The 21075-nt window shown below is 40.8% G+C and overlaps 1 protein-coding gene across 2 annotated transcripts in view; it reads right to left on the bottom strand.

Annotated features, from left to right (window-relative positions):
• Window positions 1–21075, bottom strand: part of GRB10 (growth factor receptor bound protein 10) — a 213466-nt gene that overhangs the window by 67203 nt on the left and 125188 nt on the right. For both annotated transcript variants that reach the window (XM_054019010.1, XM_054019011.1), the window contains exons 4-5: window positions 12527–12743; window positions 7579–7720 (exon numbers count right to left, since the gene is read on the bottom strand). In XM_054019010.1, the coding sequence (XP_053874985.1) occupies window positions 7579–7720; window positions 12527–12743 (359 nt within the window). The remainder of the gene's footprint in view (window positions 1–7578; window positions 7721–12526; window positions 12744–21075) is intronic.

Genomic DNA, 21075 nt, shown 5'->3' with positions numbered 1-21075 from the left:
GAACCAGGAAATAGAACAAGCAAGATAATTACCATTTTTGCAGTTTCACACACAAAATATTGGAGGAGTAAAAATTTAAAGGTTTAAATTAAGGCATTGTTAGCCATACAAGTACTGTTTAATTTTTGGTTTTTAAAGAATGGGCACTGTCAGTCTTAATATTTAGGCTACTGCTTTTACAGTTTTAAAATGAGCACACTGAATGCACATTATGTTTAGTGGATCAGTCCTAACAGCTTTCAGTACAAAGTTAAAGCCATTTGGAATCACTTGAAGCATTTTTATTTTATAATCTATTATTGTCACTGTAACATTTTGCCTCCGTATTATAGTATCATATAATTATCAACCATTAGCATCATTTATCTACTTCAAAAACTGCCTCTGGCCATCTCAAAAAATGCAATCTTGTATTTCTCAGATTTTACCTCTTTCAAGTCCTCTAACTCCAACATATGTACAGCGTACATTTGCTAATTTTATTTTTAGCCATGACAATGTTACTGCACTATTTCCATTTCTAACATATACGTTATATAAAAGGACACATAAATAAGGTGCACAAATATAAAATTCTATGGTGCATGTGTAAGTAGGCCAATACATATTTGCACGATAGTTAATATCACAGCAGCATTTAATATTTGCACAGGACAGTTATAAAGATAAATGGCAACGATTGTCTTATTTCTAGATATTTGTAAAAGAGTTTAAGAACGATTATGATGCCTGCTAAAACTTTCACATATCTGTGTTTTTTTGGGTGCAGCTGACCCTGCTGTCAGGTGTGCTCCTAATCCCACTTTGCCAGGGCAGCCATGTCCCAGGAATATGGACACCGGTTATTAAGCAACACTTCAGTGCACACTCGCCATCTGTCCGGCACTGAAGAAGTGCTGCTTCGTAATGGACAGCCAAAGTGCTCCTGCGAGTAAAGCCAGCATAGTGTCATAAGGATTTTTTTTTTTTTTTTAATTTGAACATAGGAAATATTTAATGATTATTTCCAGAACTTTGTGACTGGCTTTCTGAATGACTTTCTGAAAGTGCCAGTACAGGAAAGATAAACAGCTCAATTCTCTGCTCTAAACTTCTTGCTACAATTGCTGGTAGAGGGACACAAAAGGTGGCTTTAAGCCATCTTTGCCCCTCCTCAATTTTGAAGCTGGTCCCTGACACAGAAGATAGAGCTCCAAGGAGATAGCATACACTCCTGCTGATGCTGGTCAGACTCTGCGACTAATACCACTGGGGAGAGATTAAAAAGACGTGACTTTTCATCTTGGAAAAGAGATGACTATGGGGGAGACATAATAGATATCTAAATCGTGAATGGTGTGGAGGAAGTGAATAAGGAAGCGTTATTTACACCTTCACATAAACACAAAGACCCGGTGTCACCCAATGAAATTAATAGGCAACAGGTTTAACACAAATAAAAGGAAGTACTTCACACAACACAGCCAACCTGTGGAACTCCTTGCCAGGGGATGTTGTGAAGGCCAAAAGTATAATGGGGTGTAAAAAAACAAAACAAAACAGATAAGTTCATGGAAGATAGACCCATCAATGGCTATTAGCCAAGATGGTCAGCAGTGCAACTCCAGAGAGCTCCCTAAACCTCTGACTTCCAGAAGCTCTGACTGGATGACAGGGATGCCCTGTTCTGTTCATTCCCTCGGAAGCACTTGACACTGGCGATTGTCAGAAAACAGGACACTGGGCTAGATGGACCATTTGTCTGACCCAATATGACTGTTCTTCTGAGTGATTTCATATAAACTAACAGTTGTAACACCAAACTCACCAAATCAATTAAACATTGGGAAGGGGTATATATATATATATATATATATATATATTTTTTTTTTTTACAATTTCTGCTCTTACCAAGTAAAAAAGGACATAACTGAAGGGGAGACTTAATTTTTTTTTTAACCTACCTTAACCATACAGTTCCCACAGGGAAGGTCTGACCTCCCCAATTCTTTCCATATAATCATTGCAACTACCGGAAAAAAGAAATAAAAGGCACAAGCAACCCAGAAGTAAACAAACTAATGCATGTGCACCGATTTATTTTTTTAAGTCTCAGATCATGAACTTTTATTTTTGGACAGTTGCAAGGTTGCAACAAAGACCAAAAAAGAACCACTAACATAGGCCCATACTCTGCAACTGGACCCTGGGGACCTCAGAGGTTAATGTGGTCTGGCAAGGGCACAAGCAGCTGCCTATGTGAGCCAATTGCAAGATTGGGGCCAAAGGCAAAGGTTGAAACAAAAGCGGACTAAAACTACGGCCAACAATTGGTATTTTGCCTACATAACATCACTGCTGGTGTGCTCAAATGCAGCTTTTGCTTATGCAGTGATAACATTTTAGGTGCAAAATTAGCTAAGTACACATATGAAAAGTTCATAGTTTTATACCGCTGATCCTACAGAAACCCATCTCCCTGACTTCAAAACAGTGATAGCAGAAACCTTTATGTGAAGACAGATTATGAAACTAATGATAACTAAAACATCTGTTTACAGGAGTTCTTTTGAAGGACAACTAAAGTCGGACTAAGGGTGGCATTAATTTATAACCATTTAAGGAGTTTAATTTGCTAGAAAAGAGTAAATAATTTTGGTACATCAAACTGCAATTTGGAAGTTTGCCTTGGCTGTATAGAGGCTGTGAGAAGTTTGCCTTATTTTCACAGTTGAAAGCTTCATTGACTCACACAAGATACTTTAGACTAATATCCTGTGGCACTGCAGTGACCTACATGTAATTATTGCATGCTTCTTCCAAAATATTTGTACACAACCAGAAATTATAGCCTAAGTTACCAACAAGTTTTTGGTTTATACCAGCAACACAAAGATGGACTTCAATTAGTGGTAACCTAGCTGTCTCATGTTTTTAGCCATTTTTTAGACAAATGTTTGGTTTATCTTCTGGTTACAATTTTCCTTACATAAACATATTTATCCTCTTAAATGATGTTTAAAAATCTCCATCTCTCCTATCTCCCTCAGATTTGAGGGGCCGGAGTGAGGAGGGGGATCAAAGATCTTGGTATCCCTATTAATGCCCTCTTCAAAAGAAGTGTGAGATCTGAAGTATTTACTAAGTATTTAGTTTCATTTTGGTATTAATCGCACCAATTTAAAAAGGGGTGTGAGATGTGGGGAGGTGGGAAGGGCAATGCTTTTAGAGAAAAAGGTGTATATGAGGTAAAAATTCAATAATTGGGGGATAGTATTGTTTAGTTGATTCCTCAAGCTTGTCAACATCCCCCAAAATAACATGGCTCTTAGCTTCATTTTGCTTTATGTGCCATAATTTTGAGATGGTGCTTAGAGATTCAACAGCTATTCTGGCAAGTATTGCTTGAAGAGTCATAATTCCTTCCAGTGCCAGACATGTTAGGTGTTTTGTTTACCATACAACTAATTTGTGAAGTTACAACAATGTGTAACTGTTTTTTCCTGCAGCGTTTCTTGAGTCAACTCAGAGTCCTACTCAGCTTCTGTTTAGTGTTCAGCGTCAGTTTTCAACTCCCCCAGAATATTCCCTACTCGGTTGATTCTCTAACTAAAATGTTTACTACGCCATTTAGTACTATGCCATTTAGCATGAACAGGTTGACATCTGGGCCCCCTCACTGTGAACTCTCTCCAAACACTCAGTCTGCTTCGGTCTATAGCACTGAAATTGAGCATTGCCTCACCACTGCAAACTCACTATGAAAGCACGTTTGTCTAATTACCATTCATTCCTAGACTCCCTGAAGCATCAAATGTTTGACCACCCTAGCACAAGACCTGCCTGACTTTGCCTTTTTTTTTTTTTTTTTTTTTTTTTTAATAAAAACAGTGCATTCTATCCACTGTCAGCATTTCAGATTTCCCTCATCTGGTCTCAGCCTTATCATTGCGAAAGTAACACGATGTGGGAAAGCATTCATCATTTATTTGCTGCATAGGTTCACACTAGACGCTCTTCTGTCTTCTACCATTAGATGACATTTTCTCTATTAATTCAGCCTACCTGAATGCTTTCCTTCAAAATCAATGCAAGAGTGATCTAAAGACCATTTTGCACAAGAGACTAAGATTTCGCCATTGCTGAATTACAGCTAGTTTACGCTTCCATTTTTACTCCCAGACAGATTAATTTTGATACTGCACTTTAGATTGTTTCCTGTAACTAGTGCTCCCATTTATTTATATATACATATTACTTTGGTAAACATGCCCATCATTATATATCAAAGGCGTAGCCGAGTTAGTCTGGATCTGTAAAAGCAGCAAAGAGTCCTGTGGCACCTTATAGACTAACAGACGTATTGGAGCATGAGCTTTCGTGGGTGAATACCCACTTCTTCAGAAAATTTCCAGAGGCAGGTATAAATATGCAAGCAAGAGTGAGTCAGTCTGGAGATAACGAGGTTAGTTCAATCAGGGAGGGTGAGGCCCTCTTCTAGCAGTTGAGGTGTGAACACCAAGGGAGGAGAAACTGCTTTTGTAGTTGGCTAGCCATTCACAGTCTTTGTTTAATCCTGAGCTGATGGTGTCAAATTTGCAGATGAACTGAAGCTCAGCAGTTTCTCTTTGAATCTGGTCTTGAAGTTTTTTTGTTGCAGGATGGCTACCTTTAAATCTGCTATTGTGTGTCCAGGGAGGTTGAATGGTACTTCTACAGGTTTTTGTATATTGCCATTCCTAATATCTGATTTGTGTCCATTTATCCTTTTACGTAGGGACTGTCCAGTTTGGCCGATGTACATAGCAGAGGGGCATTGCTGGCATATATTACATTGGTGGACGTGCAGGTGAAGGAACCGGTGATGGTGTGGCTGATCTGGTTAGGTCCTCTGATGGTGATGCTGGTGTAGATATGTGGGCAGAGTTGGCATCGAGGTTTGTTGCATGGGTTGGTTCCTGAGTTAGAGTTACTATGGTGTGGTGTGTAGTTACTGGTGAGAATATGCTTCAGGTTGGCGGGTTGTCTGTGGGCGAGGACTGGCCTGCCACCCAAGGCCTGTGAAAGTGAGGGATCGTTGACCAGGATGGGTTGCAGATTTAAAGGTAGCCATCCTGCAACAAAAACACTGACTCACTCTTGCTTTCATATTTATACCTGCCTCTGGAAAATTCCACTACATGCATCCGAAGAAGTTGGTATTCACCCACGAAAGCTCATGCTCCAATCTGTCTGTTAGTCTGTAAGGTGCCACAAGACTCTTTGCTGCTTTTACATCATTATATAGTATACCCTATGTTTTCCAGACGAAAATTGATATAGTTATTCACTGTATCAAGATCCTTCTCAACAGGTAATACGTACTGCAAGAGAGTGAAATTGAAATACAGTAGTTATAGCCTCAAGTTTTTTCTCACTTCTGATATTTTTCACTGCCTTACAAGTGAAGTGTTAAATGTGTGGTACATTTCATAACATTAAAAACAATGAATAAAAGAAGACCGTTCCATAAGCCATACTAGATTTATTTTGCCCTACTGAAAATTCCAAAACAAATCCCCAGTATGGACCTGGGCGGACCATGTGCATGAAGTAATCCCAGAATAGTGCATAAGTGATGTCCTAAAGCACATCCTGAATCAAGCAGTAGAAACTGGATGAAAAAAAATACAGAAACTGACGGTACACGTCACAGTTCACTTCAAGCGTATAACATACATATATATCATGTTCCAGTTATAGTAAAAAGATGTTACGTGTGAAACAGATACAACATTTTCAGATGGAAATACTATTTTCAAGTGGGTGCCCTTTTAAAGACATTAGAATCTGAAACACTGAATATTTTTTAGACCAGTGGTTCTCAACCAGGACTCCGAGGCTTCTGGGGGCGCCGCAAACAGGGCCAGCATTAGCCTTGCTGGGGCCCAGGGCAGAAAGCCAAAGCCTCACTGCATGGGGCTGAAGCCCAGGGCCCCAAGACCGTCACCTGGGGCTGAAGCCAAAGTCTGAGCAACTTAGCTTCACGGGGCCCCCTGTTAAAGAGCCAACTACAAGGGTCTTTCTTTCCTGAATCACTGACATGCAGTTCATGATAGCATCTTACAGCTATCTTTTAGGCTGCATTTTGTTTCATTTGATAAACTTACAAAAGCTACTGACTACTGAAGTGTGTGTGTGTGTGTGTGTGTGTGTGTGTGTGTGTGTGTGTGTTATATATATATATATATATATATATAAAAATAAAAAGAAGAGAAACAAATATAGAAGGCCTGAATAAGTTATGTGAGTCTCTAAATAGCTGCAGCCAGTCTCAACACACGCCTTGCTGCTTAGAAGAAAGGCCAGAAAAAGCGTTCTGTTATCAAGTGCCAGGAGTCACGAGACAGTTGCCTACTACTTCGTTTCAAAGTACCATTCCCCAGCACACAAGACATTCTGAGCTCTCTAGTTTCTTTGTGGGACAGCACACTATCTGGTCCTCATATCATGCACTGTTAAGAAATTTTAAATTAATTCAGAGAGAAGATGCATTTACAAAAAAGGTAGCAAATTATGTAGCACCTATTGTGTGGAGGTAAATTGTGGATGTTTATTTCAATCTAACCATTTCATTTAAAAATGGAATCTGAGGAAAACATTAGGTTTCAGTTTGCTCCATTGAAGAACTTTTCTAGAAAACCAAAAATAAGGTAATGCAACATCTTCATACCTTTGGCCCAGATTAGATTTGTACTTGGGTCTCCAGTCACAAATGAAAAGATTTTTTTTCAAATCATTTCATTCTAGTGCAAGTTTGTGGATCTCACAAATTATCCACAGCTTTTTGGCCCAAGTGCAGTGTCTACTTCATGAGAGCTCCAGGACTAATAGCGGGGCTGGTGAAATGGAACTCTTTATGGGGTAGAGAGGGGTGGAAAGGAGGGAAAAAATATTTATATGAGGACACATTTTTTCCTGTGTGAGTACCCCAATTTGATTAAGTGTCACTGTAAAACTCTCACTGTGAAGAGCCACTCAAGCCAGCTTTCCATCCGATAATTTTGCTTCTAAGTCCCATCCCCCTGCTCTCAGCCATCAGATCTAAGAAGATTACTTTGCTTTTTGTGCAGCTTTATGAAGTACATTAAAACCAGTAAAGACCACACATATCTTTAAAAGCAAACAGGCAGCTATTTATAAACCCCTTGAATTTTTAATCAGCAACAGGCTGGTAAGCACTATTGTGGCACCTAGAATATGCAGTATAATATACCCAATTATTGCTATAAGCAAATTATCCAGACTTCTTAATTAAATGAAACATTGCCTAGCATAATGAAATTCAGGAGAGGATATTAAATATTATTGCTTCATTCACTCCAAACATCCCTTCATTAACGGCAAGAGAGCTTCTGATATCTTGGTACTTACAAACCTTTTACAGCTTTGAAGTCTGGTTGCAGATAGTATTCTTTTGCCAGTGTTGCCCTGCTCAAGGAGAAGATGTATAAATATTTCTAGGCATCTTGAGGTTTTCCTTCTACTTTACACTGAAGTAATCAATTGTCAGCTTAAACGAGAATCTGTGATAGAAAAGTACTTCTACTTAATACTCACATGCTTACTAGCAGGTTGACTCTGAGGTAAAGATCCAGGAGCCAGTACTGGAGAGCTTGTAGGACTGCAAAGCTCTGGAAATGGATTTGGTATGGCTGGCAAAGAGGATGTTCTAAACTGCTGTTCTTCTTCTTGGAGACGTCTACAAACACATAAGAACTGAATATTAAAAGAAGAAAGTAAGTCTCCTGACTAACCCACTGCCCTCCATTCAGCATATTGATATCGTACACCATTTAGGAAAGGGGATCAAACAAACTTTGTTCTAAACAAAGGTATTTTTTCACAATAACATGCATACAATTACAGTGATTGAATGAACAAATTAGGTAATGCATGTGAAAAGTCAGTCATGCATCCAAGCTTGTTTTGCTGCATCTAACTTGATTATTTGTGTGCATAATTGAGGTAATTGTGCACACAAATTAAATGCACATTTTGGTGAGGAAAAAAAAAAAATCAGACCTGTATCACAGAAAGCAAGGGCTAAACTGAAGACTGTTAGTTTATGTTCTACATGCCAGAAGTACATATACGTGAGCTCGCTCAAATGGATGCAATCCAAGAAAAGGGCTGCTACTGCCAAATTCTGGATCTGAACAATCCTGCCAGCAGAATCCTTGTAGACTTTGCCACCAGTCCTAGAGCTCTAGAATAGGAGCAGACTGCTGAAATGTCGCAGTTGATCGTAACTAGATCATAACAATGTTTCACCTCAGTAGTTACGATCAACTAGGATATTCCTATGCTAGAGTTCTAGGACTGGTGGCAAGGCCTACAAGAACTCTGCTGGCAGGATTGTTCAGATCCAGAATTTTGCAGCCTTCACGGTCCAGTATAAAGGCACACCTGTTTAAACAGGCTGATAGGCAAGATTTGGTTTTGGTGGGAAGTGGTGTGCCAGTCATAACTATGGGCTATAACAGTGGAAATTTGACTTGTCTAGCCAGGTGGTGGAGGTTTTCCCCACTTGTGTCTAAACAATGTGATGAAAGAGTTATCTAGATGCAGTAGAGCTACCTGGAATTGGTCCTTATATATTTTACGGTAACAAGTCCATATAATCAAGACAGCCTCTTGTGCGCCAAGCTTATAGACAGCCTATGATCAGAGACTTGCACTGACCTCCAGTATAGTGAAGTGGAATAGAATAAAAAATTTCTTCAATGCATTTAGAAGGTCTCAACTCAGCACACATCCCTCTTGTTGACATCTCCCATTAGCTAACTTAGGGGAGGAGCAGTCTAGCCGGCTTTTGTGATCCCATTGGAAGGCACCTATCTCTCCTCATTCATCATATAGGTGTTTAACTCAGGCTTTGTGAGGCCATGTGATTTTCTAGGCAACTAAAAGTTAAGCATGGTGATAGGGACGGATTAACTCTCCTGCGGGCCCGGGGCCATTAGATTTTGTGGGGCCCCTGTATACAAGTCTTTTTCCTAATTTAAAACAAAAATTATCACAATTATGGCATCAAGGCTATTAACACTATGCTAAACTTGCCTTTTAATTAACATAAAGCCGTTCTGTGGGTTACATTTCAGTCTTAAAACATGTAGAATATAGCAAAGTTAATTCAAAATAGCCTACTTCTTACCTTAGAACAGCTGTTATATTAGTTTCTTTCTGGGAGGGAGTTTGTATGTAGGAGGGGGCTCCATTCTGGGGAAGAGTGTTGGGGTGCAGGAAGGGGTGTGAGGTGCGGGCTCTGGCCGGGAGGCACTTACCACAGGCGGCTCCCGGCAGGCGATGCAGCAGGGCTCAGGGAGGCTGCCTGCCTGCTTGCCGTAGCCCCATGCCGCTCCTGGAAGCGGCTGGCTGCTGGCATGTCTCTGCGTGCCCCTGGGGGCGAGGGGGACAATGTGTCTCCGTGTGCTGCCTGTGCAGCTCCTATTGGCCAGTTCCAACGGAGCGCGCGGAGCTGCCTCCCCTCTCGCCCCTGCCAGGGGCCGCACAGACGTGCCAGCAGCCGGCCGCTTCCGGGAGCAGCATGGGGCCACGGCACGCAGGCAGCCTGCCGAGCCCTGCTATGCAGGGGCCCCGGGCTGCAGCCCCTAAAGCCCTGCATTCATCTGCCCCTGCATGGTGATGCTGAGCCTAGGTAAATCTAGGCCCTACTGTACTAGTGCTTGTGGAACTGCACAGAGTTAAGAGAGAGTCAGATTCTTCTCTGATAAGTTTGTTATGCTTGGGAATGCCAAGGAAACAGTTTAAAAAAAAACAAATGCATCTTCCCCAGAGGATTATCACTGTGCTACGTGATGCCAATACCATGCTTAGAATGGACACCAGAACAGCTTGGCCAGAAAGCATTGGGCATTTCTTTGTGAATATGACCATGAATGGTAACAGGGAGCTTCGTGCCCCACTGGTCTTCTGGTTTCTGACATTGATTTCCAATAGAAGAACATAAATGCATGGACTTTGTATTTGAATGATGGATGAACCTGCAACGCACTAGTTCACATTCTGATAGCCAATTGGTGGAGAAGCTGTATATAGACTGTTGCCGTACTGACCACAGATGGCTGTGCCAATGGCAAAACTGAAGTTGAAGGCTACTCAAACCAAGCCTTCCATTAGTGAGTTAGGCTTACAGAAACTGACTTATACTGCTGTCAAAATGGAATACCAGGCTGAAATCTGCAAATGATTTGACACACTAAATTTTGCAGATGAAAGCTTTTAACACAAGCAAGTCAACAATTTTTGTGACTGTTTCCTCTTATGGACGCTGCCAACTAAGTGCTGGGGAAAAGGCATGCTAGCCTAAACATCAATGGGCAAGTCAACAGACCATGGATATCATAGAAAAAACATGGCTTGGCTCACTTAATCGAGAACAACCGAAAATACCTATGCCTCAATGCCTTGCGTGTAACAGCTTTAAAGCAGGATTGTGAGATGTTTTGGGCAAATAAGGCTCTATTGATGGAAGCTGTATTGGCCACACACGACTACAACACAGTCTATAAAGAAATGCATAACTTAAAAGCTGGTCCACAGAACAAATCCTTGCTCATCAAGGATCGACACAGTAACATACTCAGCACCGAGGCAGAATGAGTAGATAGAAAGAACACTTTCAGGAGCTTCTTCAGAGCAGCAGATTTGCAGTTCCAGGGGGACCCAAAGAGTCCAGTGACCACCCTCCGTGTAATGTGATGTCATGGTGAAGTAGATTCAAAGTGCAGCCTATAAGCTCAATAATGGTCATACTGCCAAACTATCCAATGAATGCTGCCATGGGATTAATTCTTCCATTTTGGAAAAGGAAAGGCCATAATCTGGTGTGTTCCAATCACTGCAGCATCAGTTTGCTTTCCATTTCAAGCAAATTGTTCATGCTGGTTTTTCCTGAGCAGGTTAAACCCACCATAAGGAATCTATGCTATCTACAGCAAGTCAGGTTTATGCCCAGCTGGATCAACCATGGAGCAGATTCTTACCCTTAGACAAATTATTCAAAAAGCCCAAGAGTTTCAATGCAGGAAGGATGAGGTGTATATAGCCTTTATTGATGTGAAAGCTGCCTTTGACTCTGTTGATTGTTGATCCCTTTAGCTTTGCCTGCAAGCTGCTGGTGTGCCCGGCAAGTTCCTCAACTTTCTTGTAGAAATGCACTGCCAAAGTGAGAGCTGTGTTCTCTTAGGTCCAACTAGTTTGAGTACAACAGTGGCGTCCGTCAAGAGTGAGTGGCTGCCCTGATCTGCTCAACATCATTATTGAACAAATGATGGAAGCGGTCACTAGGTGCAGATTGGGAGTGATACTGCATAACAGGCTTGGAATATGCTGATAACATGGCTATATTCACATCCTCATGAACTAATCTCATCCATGTACTGAAAATATTTAAGGAAATAACACGTAAGCTTGGTCTGCAAGTCAACTGGAAGAAGACCAAACTGATTAATGTGGCTGATGGACCTCTACCCCATCCACCATAATCGATGGACAAGAAGTTGAATTTGTCAGCTTATTTGAATACCTTGGTTCCATTGTCACCAAGAAAGGAGGTTGCCTTCCTGACATGACATCAAATCAGTAAGGCTACAAGTGTTGTGCCCACTTTTTGGAAACCTCTGTAGCAATACCACCACATATCAACTCAGACTAAGATGTGTATCCAACAAGCAGCAGTGGCTTCGGTCCTTTTGTAGAACTCTGAAACCTGGGCCACCACAGAAACACAAATGTGCCAGCTGGACGCTATTGACGTGAAATAGCAATGATGTATTGAAGGCATATGGTGATTTCATCACGTTACAACAAGGTTGTCCGACACAGGACCAATCAGCCTTTTACGTCTTCCCAGGTTATTAACCTCACCTGCTCAACCTTAATATAGAGCAGGCAGGTCAGGCTTTCTGGAAACAGGTGATCCAAAGTGTGCACTATGTGCTCCACAAGCAGGAGAATTAATGAATGAATTTGTGTTTCTCACTTCATTTGGAAAGGCTACTTGTTAACTGGAGGGAAAACCCCAAATATATTTGCGGACTGGATGAAAGCAAATCAGCATGTCCAGTTAAACCAACAGCATGTTGGGCCTCATATAGGCAAATGCACCTGTAGACAAGTATCTAATGACCACTACAGAAGGTAAAGTGTTTCTATTAAACTAACAAGATACTTTGAGTAGATACTGTGCATGACAGCACATTTGCATGAAGGATATTAACTGAATCCAAACATGGAAGGTCACTTGAGCAAGCCCATACTAAAGACATGGCCTCCAAGTAATACAGACAATATACAAGATTGTATTTTCTGTCTTAGTTGGTAAGCCATCTTTCTCTTAAAAAAACAGAACAAAAATCAAGTGCATCATCACTTAGTACCATTAAGCAGCTGTCAGATATAAATCATGACATGATCTGGGTTCTTTCAGTTAGCCCAAGACAAACAAACATAAGAGTCCCTCTATCTTGTCCTCTTTTCATACCTGACTGCCATAATGCGCACTGGCTGAGACCGCTGCACCTTCTGCCTTGGAGACATGGGCTGCAGAGAACTTGTTCCTGAGGTTGGCAGTTGGCTGCGATTAAGCTGGCCATTTTGAAGGAGGGGAGTGGTTTCTGACTGCATACCGCACACTGAGTACAAACTTTCAAATGAGGAGTTCATGTCATTTACCAAAGCTTCTAGATCCACATCATCATCTGAAAAACAAACAAAACAAAGATGGCATTACACATTTGAAGGCTAGAACTACTACAGAAATGTAGAAGGATAAAGACAATTTACAGAGCTTTACTAATAAGAGAGCACATATTTTCATATTATGAGCTCTCTTCACTGTCCAGGTTTTTGTTATAGAATGCTTTTTCAGAGTCAGATCACAATTAAAAAAGGCAGAACACACTTTTGACAACCATTTGACTATTTAGAAATACGAAGACTGCTATATCTACTGCTGGTAGTGAGTCTATTTTACCCTGCACTGTGGATGTAGTAGCAGTCCCTCATTCAGTGTCAATGTCAGTTACTAAGAGCAGTGAATTTTTATCTTTTCAGGTCTTTTCAATAAGATTAACTTTGATTTCTAAAACAGCATGCCTTGTATTGGAAGCATTACCTCACTTACTATAAGGACTGATATACACATTTTAAACTCAATGGCTTTTCAAATTCTCTCTGAACTTAAGAATTTTTGAGTATTCAGCGCATCAACAGATAGTATGACAAATGTTAAACTGTAAGATGCAAGAACCTAGACAGATTAAGCCTTCTACAGAGGAGACTTAATAGGGGAAAAGAGGACCCGAATTAGGCAAGTTGGAAAGCCACTGTGATGGTGTATCAAAATCGATCATTGGCTATCTGCCAATAGCCCTCCATCTCTTCAAATTTTTAGACTGCAGTGCTGACCAATGAAGGGAGTGGACGGGAGAGGGGAAATAAAACAAACACTTTTTAAAAATCCCTATTATGTTGTCCTCAATCTCCCCCAGTCCTCGAACTCTGAGTAGCCATGCAACCTACAGTAAATCTGCAATCTTTGCTCATTCATTCTTTGTTGGCTAGTTTAACTATGGGTACTTTGCGAGACAATAAACCCTGAGAGTCTTTTAAACTTAATACCCTCTAAATCCTCATTCCTAGAACACTTATTATAATAGATATTCCCTAGCAACAAGTTACCTCAACAATTACATAGCACTACCCAGTTAAAACATGTTTCCTACCCCAAACAGCTTCCAATCTTGCTCCCCCACCCCCTCATTTTCTAGATAAACATCTATAAGTTTCCTTCAAGCCACTGTCAGTGGGTGTTCTGCCTGTGATACTTCAATAATCAGTTTTAAAGCAGTAGTGGAGACAGCTGCTATTGAAGTCCTCATAATGTGTTGGTTTGACGACTGCACCTGAAATAGCGTTGCTGAATTTCTGTTCAACTACATACCTAATTAAACCGAAACAGTGTTCAGGGCTCATTATAATGTCCAATGAACTAGTTTTGGACACTGCCACCCACAATTCATGATGTATATGACAAGCCAAGAACCTGCTCAAAACAAAACACCATAGAAATATCCAGAGGTATATTAAATACTGGGTCACATTTTCAAAAACAAAAGTAGTGACTTAGAACCTAAGTCCCATTTGAAGTCAATGGGACTATCAACAGAGCCTAAGTCACTTTAGTTTAATTGAAAGTGTTACCCAGGATATTTCTAGATTAAATATAGCCAATACAGAAGCAGCAAGTGCATTTGTTCCATTTTTGTATGGTTTTGCTTGTTCCTGGACCTTTATACCTTATGGCTGATTACCAATTGCTAAAGCACATCTTCACCAGACTAGACCGCCTCCTCTACTTTTTTTTTTTTGCCAGTTTACACATCCTTATGTAAGAGGATAAATTTAGTTATATCTAAACTTATCTACACCTTCCAAGTGTATCTTAAGTTTCACTCCCTCCCTCAGATTCTCCTCTTACCTGACAAGCACATATTTGAAATAGGGTCACATTCCAGCTTTTGTCTCATCAGGGCAACAAGGAGTAGAGGAAGGGTTACAAGGCTCCTGAACTTAACCACTGAACTCTAATATCACGGCATGGGAGGAGCTCCAGGCAGTGGGGCATCACCAGCATTATAAGGGGTAGAGCCAGATAGCGGTCAGGTGTTGCAGAAAAGAGATACCAAAACTGAGACACTAGGTATGTGTTAGGCGAATTAAGATCCATAACAACTGGTTAGCAAGCATAAAGCAGAACAGAGAGGAAGGTATGTGTTTAGTGGAAATTAATGTGGCTTAAGTCCCAGGGAGCTCTAATTTTATTAATCTTGACAAAGGTATTCATGTGTAACAAGATCATTAAACTTTCAGATTAACAAAACAGGGGGAAGATTAAGATTCACCTGTAGTTGATCAATAGGATACTTTTGATTAAGAAAATAGGCTCAGGGGTGCAATATGAACTTTAATGTGCATACAATAGTGCACTTCATTAAAAACACAGTCATATCAAGTACACTTGAAACGGAGTTGAATTTGTTAGTGTTAGAAGGAGATCAGCTCAACATTTAAATTCACTGTGCAGAGTGAAAAAAGACTGAGGATGCATTGGATAGACATGGTGAAGAATGATAGAACAAAAAGGTTTAAAGATGAACAAAGCTGTGAAGCTGGTACAAGATAGAAAGTGGTGGAAGGACTTCATTCGGCCCCATTGTCGCTGCTTTAAGAAAAAGTGTTTGAGGTGCTATATGTTTATATTAGTGAAGAACACCTTGCACTTGCATTGATGTTTGAGGCAGTTCTTAGATACTGTCGGAATTTGCTCCACAGTGTTTACCAGTTCCTGGACCCTGGTAATTAAGCACTTCGAAGATAAGAACTGATATCTTGAATTTAATGTAATATTCTATGGAGAGTCAACATACTGAGGTTATCACACCCTATGCCAGCATAGCTGTGTTGGCATAAGCCCCTAAATGTAGATACACCAACAGAAGGTGTTTCCCCGCCCCTGTGATGTAGGAACATCACTTCCCTAAACAACAAACTCTGGACAGGAGAATTTTCTGTCAGCATAGCTACATCTACACTGGGTTTTTTTGTCAGCATAGCTATGTAGCTAAGGGTTGTGGGTTTTTTTCCCATATTTCTGCCCGACACAGCTAGACTGGTATAAGTTTTAAGTGGAAGACCATGCCTGAGTAGAGAGCAGATATGATGTGCTCATGATAATTCATGCTGCATTTTCTGATAGCTGAAATTTCTTAAGGGATGATTGTTTGATGCTCAGATAGCTGACTGCATTGCTACAGTCCAGCCAGGAGATAACGCAGGTGTTTATTTTGGAGGTTAGGTTATCATCTGCCAGGAAAAAACACAACCTCCTAGCCAACCACACAGTAGAACACGTTACTTGTAACAAGAGCCTAGCTTAATCAAGGAGTTCAAAAGCACTCCAGACAGCCTTGACCATTTGTGGATGTGCAATTCAAAAGGGAATTTGCATCCACAGTGCAATTCCTCAAAGTGTTTTCCTCCACCAATCAACAATGCTGATCTTGCTCTAGGTTTAGGGTTCAACAAGCTAAGGTTTAGGAGCAGCCAACTTTTCTTCATCCATGAACTGATCTTGACCAAGCACTGGGGTAGTTTGTTAACTATATTGTAGGGTTGCCACCTCTGAGGTATACCCGGGAAGATTCTGAGCCCATAAAACTGGACAGCTGGCAGAAGGTACTGACCATCCTTACGGAGTCCCCAGTACAGCTTCCTCAAAAAAGGAATGAGCCTGGGAAAACCTGGAGGAGAGGCTGCCACACTAGTATGTTGTATTTTGTGAAGGATAACAAGAGAGTTATGTGTCATGTAAATCTGAATCACTGATGTTTCTCTGGTCCACTTAATATCTGCATGTAAGTGTTGAAGATGAGCAGAGAGAATTGATCCTCATAGGATCTGCTCCTCGCAATCAAAGACCTCGCTTACAATCTCCAATCACTACCTTTTGGACCCATCCTTCCACAGAGGACTCAAGCCATTTTAATAGATTCCCTTGTATACCTTCTTCAGATGGACAACAACATTCTGTGGCTGACTGTGGCAAATTCTGCAGCAAGGTCCAGGAGTATGAAGATGGATGCCTGGGTTTTATGTCTTTTCCTGAATTCAAGTTGTGTTGGGGCTACGATATCTGCTTTTTCAAGATTTTCGCTCTGGCACACGTGTACCCATGTTTGGAATTCATATATGGAGCATCACTAGAAGAAGAATCATCATCCTTTCCCTTTTAAATGTGTTAAAAAACATGAAATGCTAAGATTGCTGAGTCTTAATACACACCATAAAGATTTTTTGCAGTTCTGAACTACTCCTGAATCAGAGTCCTTACCAGATGTTGCGTAAGGGCATGAACAAGGCTCCACCGTACATCAACAGCAATATTTTTGGTAAAACTGAAGTGCATGCTTTCAGCTACAAGACAAAATGCAAGGGTTCACTCGGGCTGGGGGCAAGGAGTACAAGAGATCATCATTGCACGTTCTATAGTGAATGTTGTCAGTAGCTACCGGTGTAGTGCTCTGCTTCTTGTTCGATGATAACAGTTGGCTGCGTGCACGTTCCCTCTGTGTGCTGTCCCAGCTCTGCACAGATAGCTGACACAGCAGACCCCGAGAGAACCCCCAATGACCATGGTCTCTAGTAAGGTACGAAGGAACCCGAGCCAGGTTTATTGTCAAACGAAGCACAGTAATAGTTTCCCATAGACCCTACAAGACATACTACGAATTTGTGCCCCCTGGCAATGGATCGGCTCAGTCAGTGGCGGGACTTTCCACTGCTCCCTAGGCCAGACAAAGATGCGCACTCCAGGACCTACTTTTATACAGTTACAGGACAGATTACTCGTCCCTACTAACATATTGAGGTACAGCCTCTTGGCTCATTAGGGTGCTGTCTCCCCCTTTGATCATGTTGTTTCAGACAAACAGACCTATCCATCATGCTGTACTTTCGACCCTGTCTTCAAGATACACCTGCCTGTTGCTTGTTATGTCTATGGAGTGTCCTTGTATCGGACTGTCCAGGTGCCATCTTGGCACAAGTTCCTCTTATTATCTTATTATTAGCACTTATATGTTAAGCACCTGCTTCTAACAACCTTCTTCTCACCAACTTCTGTGAGCGGGGCCTGCCTCTGGCTCACAGTCCAGCTTTTGCTTAGCAGTGCCTGGAAGTACTTTGGTTCAGGCTTCAGGCCTCAGACTGGGCCTCTGACACAAGAGCTTATGTTTCAAGGCCTCATCTTACTACAGTGAACAGCTGCTGAGTTAGATACTTCTGTCTTTTTCCACAGAAATAAAACAGCTTCATCAGAGCACCACCTAGTGTTTCTGTACATATTGTAATAAGGAAGGAGGTTATTATCAGGCCTGGAATACCTTAATCTACATCTAAAGTTTGGAGAGGTTTTTTTTGTTTAAGTAATTATTATGTGTAGTCCCCTATGCAGGACTGGATACATATGGAACAGAGTCCTATCTGTCCACTTTAACAACAAGTTTCTCCTGCTTTTTTAGTATTGATGTTAGTCCTGCAGCGACACCTCAGCTTGAGGGAGTGAACAATTCCCTCCCCTGTAACACAAAAGAATCTTTTACCAAGTTCCAATCAGCTCCACTTGTGCAAATCCCCTGAAGACAATAGGTTTTGCACAGCTGTCAGCAGGCCTATTACCCTGCAGAACTTTTATTACTCCCAATGTTGCATGGGGAAAGAATCCAGACTTTAGTGTAGAGATGGGGGTAGAGTTTTATTTTTCCCCTGAACTGGCAGCCCTGTAAACTCAAACATCTTTATTCACGTGGACTGAGCACATTTCAGACGGCAAGAACAGTCCCCTAATGCCTTTGTTTGAAAATACTTTTTTTAAACTTAATCTGTACTTTAAGAGGGCTGCTTAAAGTGAATTAAGGCACATCAATTTTATTCTCATTTCCCCACGTGTACATTTCATTTTTCAACCCTCTTTCTTAGTTCGTTTCACACAAACTCTGTTTTGACCTCTGCTAGGGTAAGCACGGAAGATTAAGAACCATATTTTGCTCTTCGGTCACCACTTGCATAAATAGAAGACAGTATCAAACACTTACTCCCAAATACTGCCATAAACCAAAGCCAATTATCAGGGTAGCTGCTGTCCAGATAGATGGTGATCTTTCTTATAAGTACTGACCATTAACTGATACTAAGTTTCAGCACAGCATGAGCCAAATCCTGCTCAATGACGCAAGGAGAATAAGAGTTCACGTAATGGCTAGCGAAATACAGGACAACGGGAGAATTTTTAAAGGCCTCCTTCATGTACATCAGTAAGCCCAAACGGGGATTGAGTCGTCTGGTAAAAACAACAGGAAGATAGTGCTGTATGCCTTTAGAACTCTGTGCCTGTTATGCAGTGAAAGTATTATGTTAAGGCTCTGCAAGTTCTACACAACTGCATGGGGAATTAAATTGACATGAAAGGAATGTAGAGGTAATCTGCCAGGGTTTTTAAGAGAGCATGTTCTGTCTGAAACTCCTAACTCTAACTGGGGCTGATGTACTTCAAAGCTTCATGCTTGTCCATGTACAGCTTACAAAATGCCATATGGGACTGCTGTCCAGTGGTAAGAAAGGCAGATCAGAAACCCAAGACTTGTCTCTGGAAAGGAGCATCAGGTTCAATTTAGGAAACCTGTGATCCTTGAGCACCAAAGTTCTGAGTGCACTGGAATTCAACATATAAAGAAGTCTATGTGGAACTTTTAACACCTGTCATAGTCTTTGGGGAGCTTTGAAGTCGCACATGCACCTATTCCAATTTCTGTAAGCCCAGCAGGAGGGTGGGAAGTCTTTAGCACAAAATTTATGCACATTAAACTTTATGTGCTGAAAAGAATTCAGTATATAAACACCTATGTACTTAAAACTTTATGGCTGGACTTGAGTCATGTTCTTAATATACACCCTATTTCTTTAAGTAAAATACATAGACAAACTAAGTTATTGCTGCTAGGTAACAACGATTAAAAAAAATATATAACGCTACATACCAAGAATGTTACAGTTAATAAAACCCAAAGTGTTCAAGAGCACAGAAAGGATCAATTAAAGGTGGCTTGCAAAAGGCTTGCATCTGTGCCTGATTTGGAGTGTTCGTGATGTATAAAACTAATTTTAAAAGTTTGTTGGGGAAAAAAAAGAGTGGGGAATGGTTGGTTGGTTGCTTTTTTCTGTAAGATTAGAAATTCAGGATGGACTCTTATGGTGCCTTTCCTGGAAGACTGGGGATATGACAAGATAATGAAAACTGAGCAGGCTCAGAGAGGAAGGATTTTAGACTTACTGTTTAAAACCAAGGACGTTTTGTGATTTCTGTTAACGTTTATTTAATTACAATGACTACAGAACACTTAAGAGCAGGGGTGCCCAACCTACGGCCCTCCAGAGCATTTCATGAAGCCCGCAGCCTCTTCAACACAATATACCGGCAGCTGATTCATTATGTCATCATGTCACATCATTTTAGTTTACACAAGTGTGTAAATAGACAATACTATGCATAGAAACAACTTAACTAAATACATATGAAACAAGCTGAACTTAAAATATAAATCAATCGAGGGGACTTTAAATCTTATTAAAATATGTAGAATCTGTTTGACTCACACAAGGTTGTGCTTAGATTTATGTGGCCCTCCTGTGTAAGAAGGTCGGGCCCCACTGTTTTAGAGAATGAATCTCCACCAAAGCCATCATAATAATCTGCCTTCCAATTAGGATGCCACTGTGCTCACGGTAAACATTCAAGAGCTCCTCCTCCATGGATCCTCCAGATAAAACAGGGAGGTCCTGACTGTACATCCCAGCTATTTCTAAGGTGAAAAACCTGCTCGGGTTCTGCCTATTTTAAAAAGAGACTTCTTGGCCCTTCTCTATACCTCAAAGTAGACAGAAGTGGTACAAATTTTATTCAATGAATACCTTTACTTTACACTAAACAGGTGAAAGTTCACACTGGATACCCCTAGGACAACCTCAGCTCTGAGCCACAAGACCTAGTAATCAAATATATCACTTCACTCTAGAGCATGAATTTAACTAAATCTTTAAATGCTTCCAACAAGAACAGACACTTAGATCCAAAGACAAAAATATCCTGAAGTTCCCAAGTCTGGATTAATAAGCCTATCAATTCCACTCCAGTTATAAAGAGATAGGGTGAAATAAGTAAATTAAGATCTGATTAACTTCCTGTGTGGAGGTATAACTGGGAAGAAAGGGAAGCTCAAAGACATTAGGATGCTCAGGTTTGGGTTGGAGTTCTTCCTGTATTTTTCGGATACATATAGCACCAGTGAATCTAATTATGGCGCTTGTGACAAGACAGTTGATAAGACACATGCAACACCTATTTCTTATATCCTCACTGTACACTGTATTTTAACCACCACAGCATTCAGACATTACTGAAACGAGTTTGTGTAA

This window comes from Malaclemys terrapin, chromosome 2, assembly GCF_027887155.1.
Source record: "Malaclemys terrapin pileata isolate rMalTer1 chromosome 2, rMalTer1.hap1, whole genome shotgun sequence".
Lineage (NCBI taxonomy): Eukaryota > Metazoa > Chordata > Testudines > Emydidae > Malaclemys > Malaclemys terrapin.
Note: the sequence above shows the minus strand (reverse complement) of the source record. Positions and strands in the feature narration are given on the sequence as shown.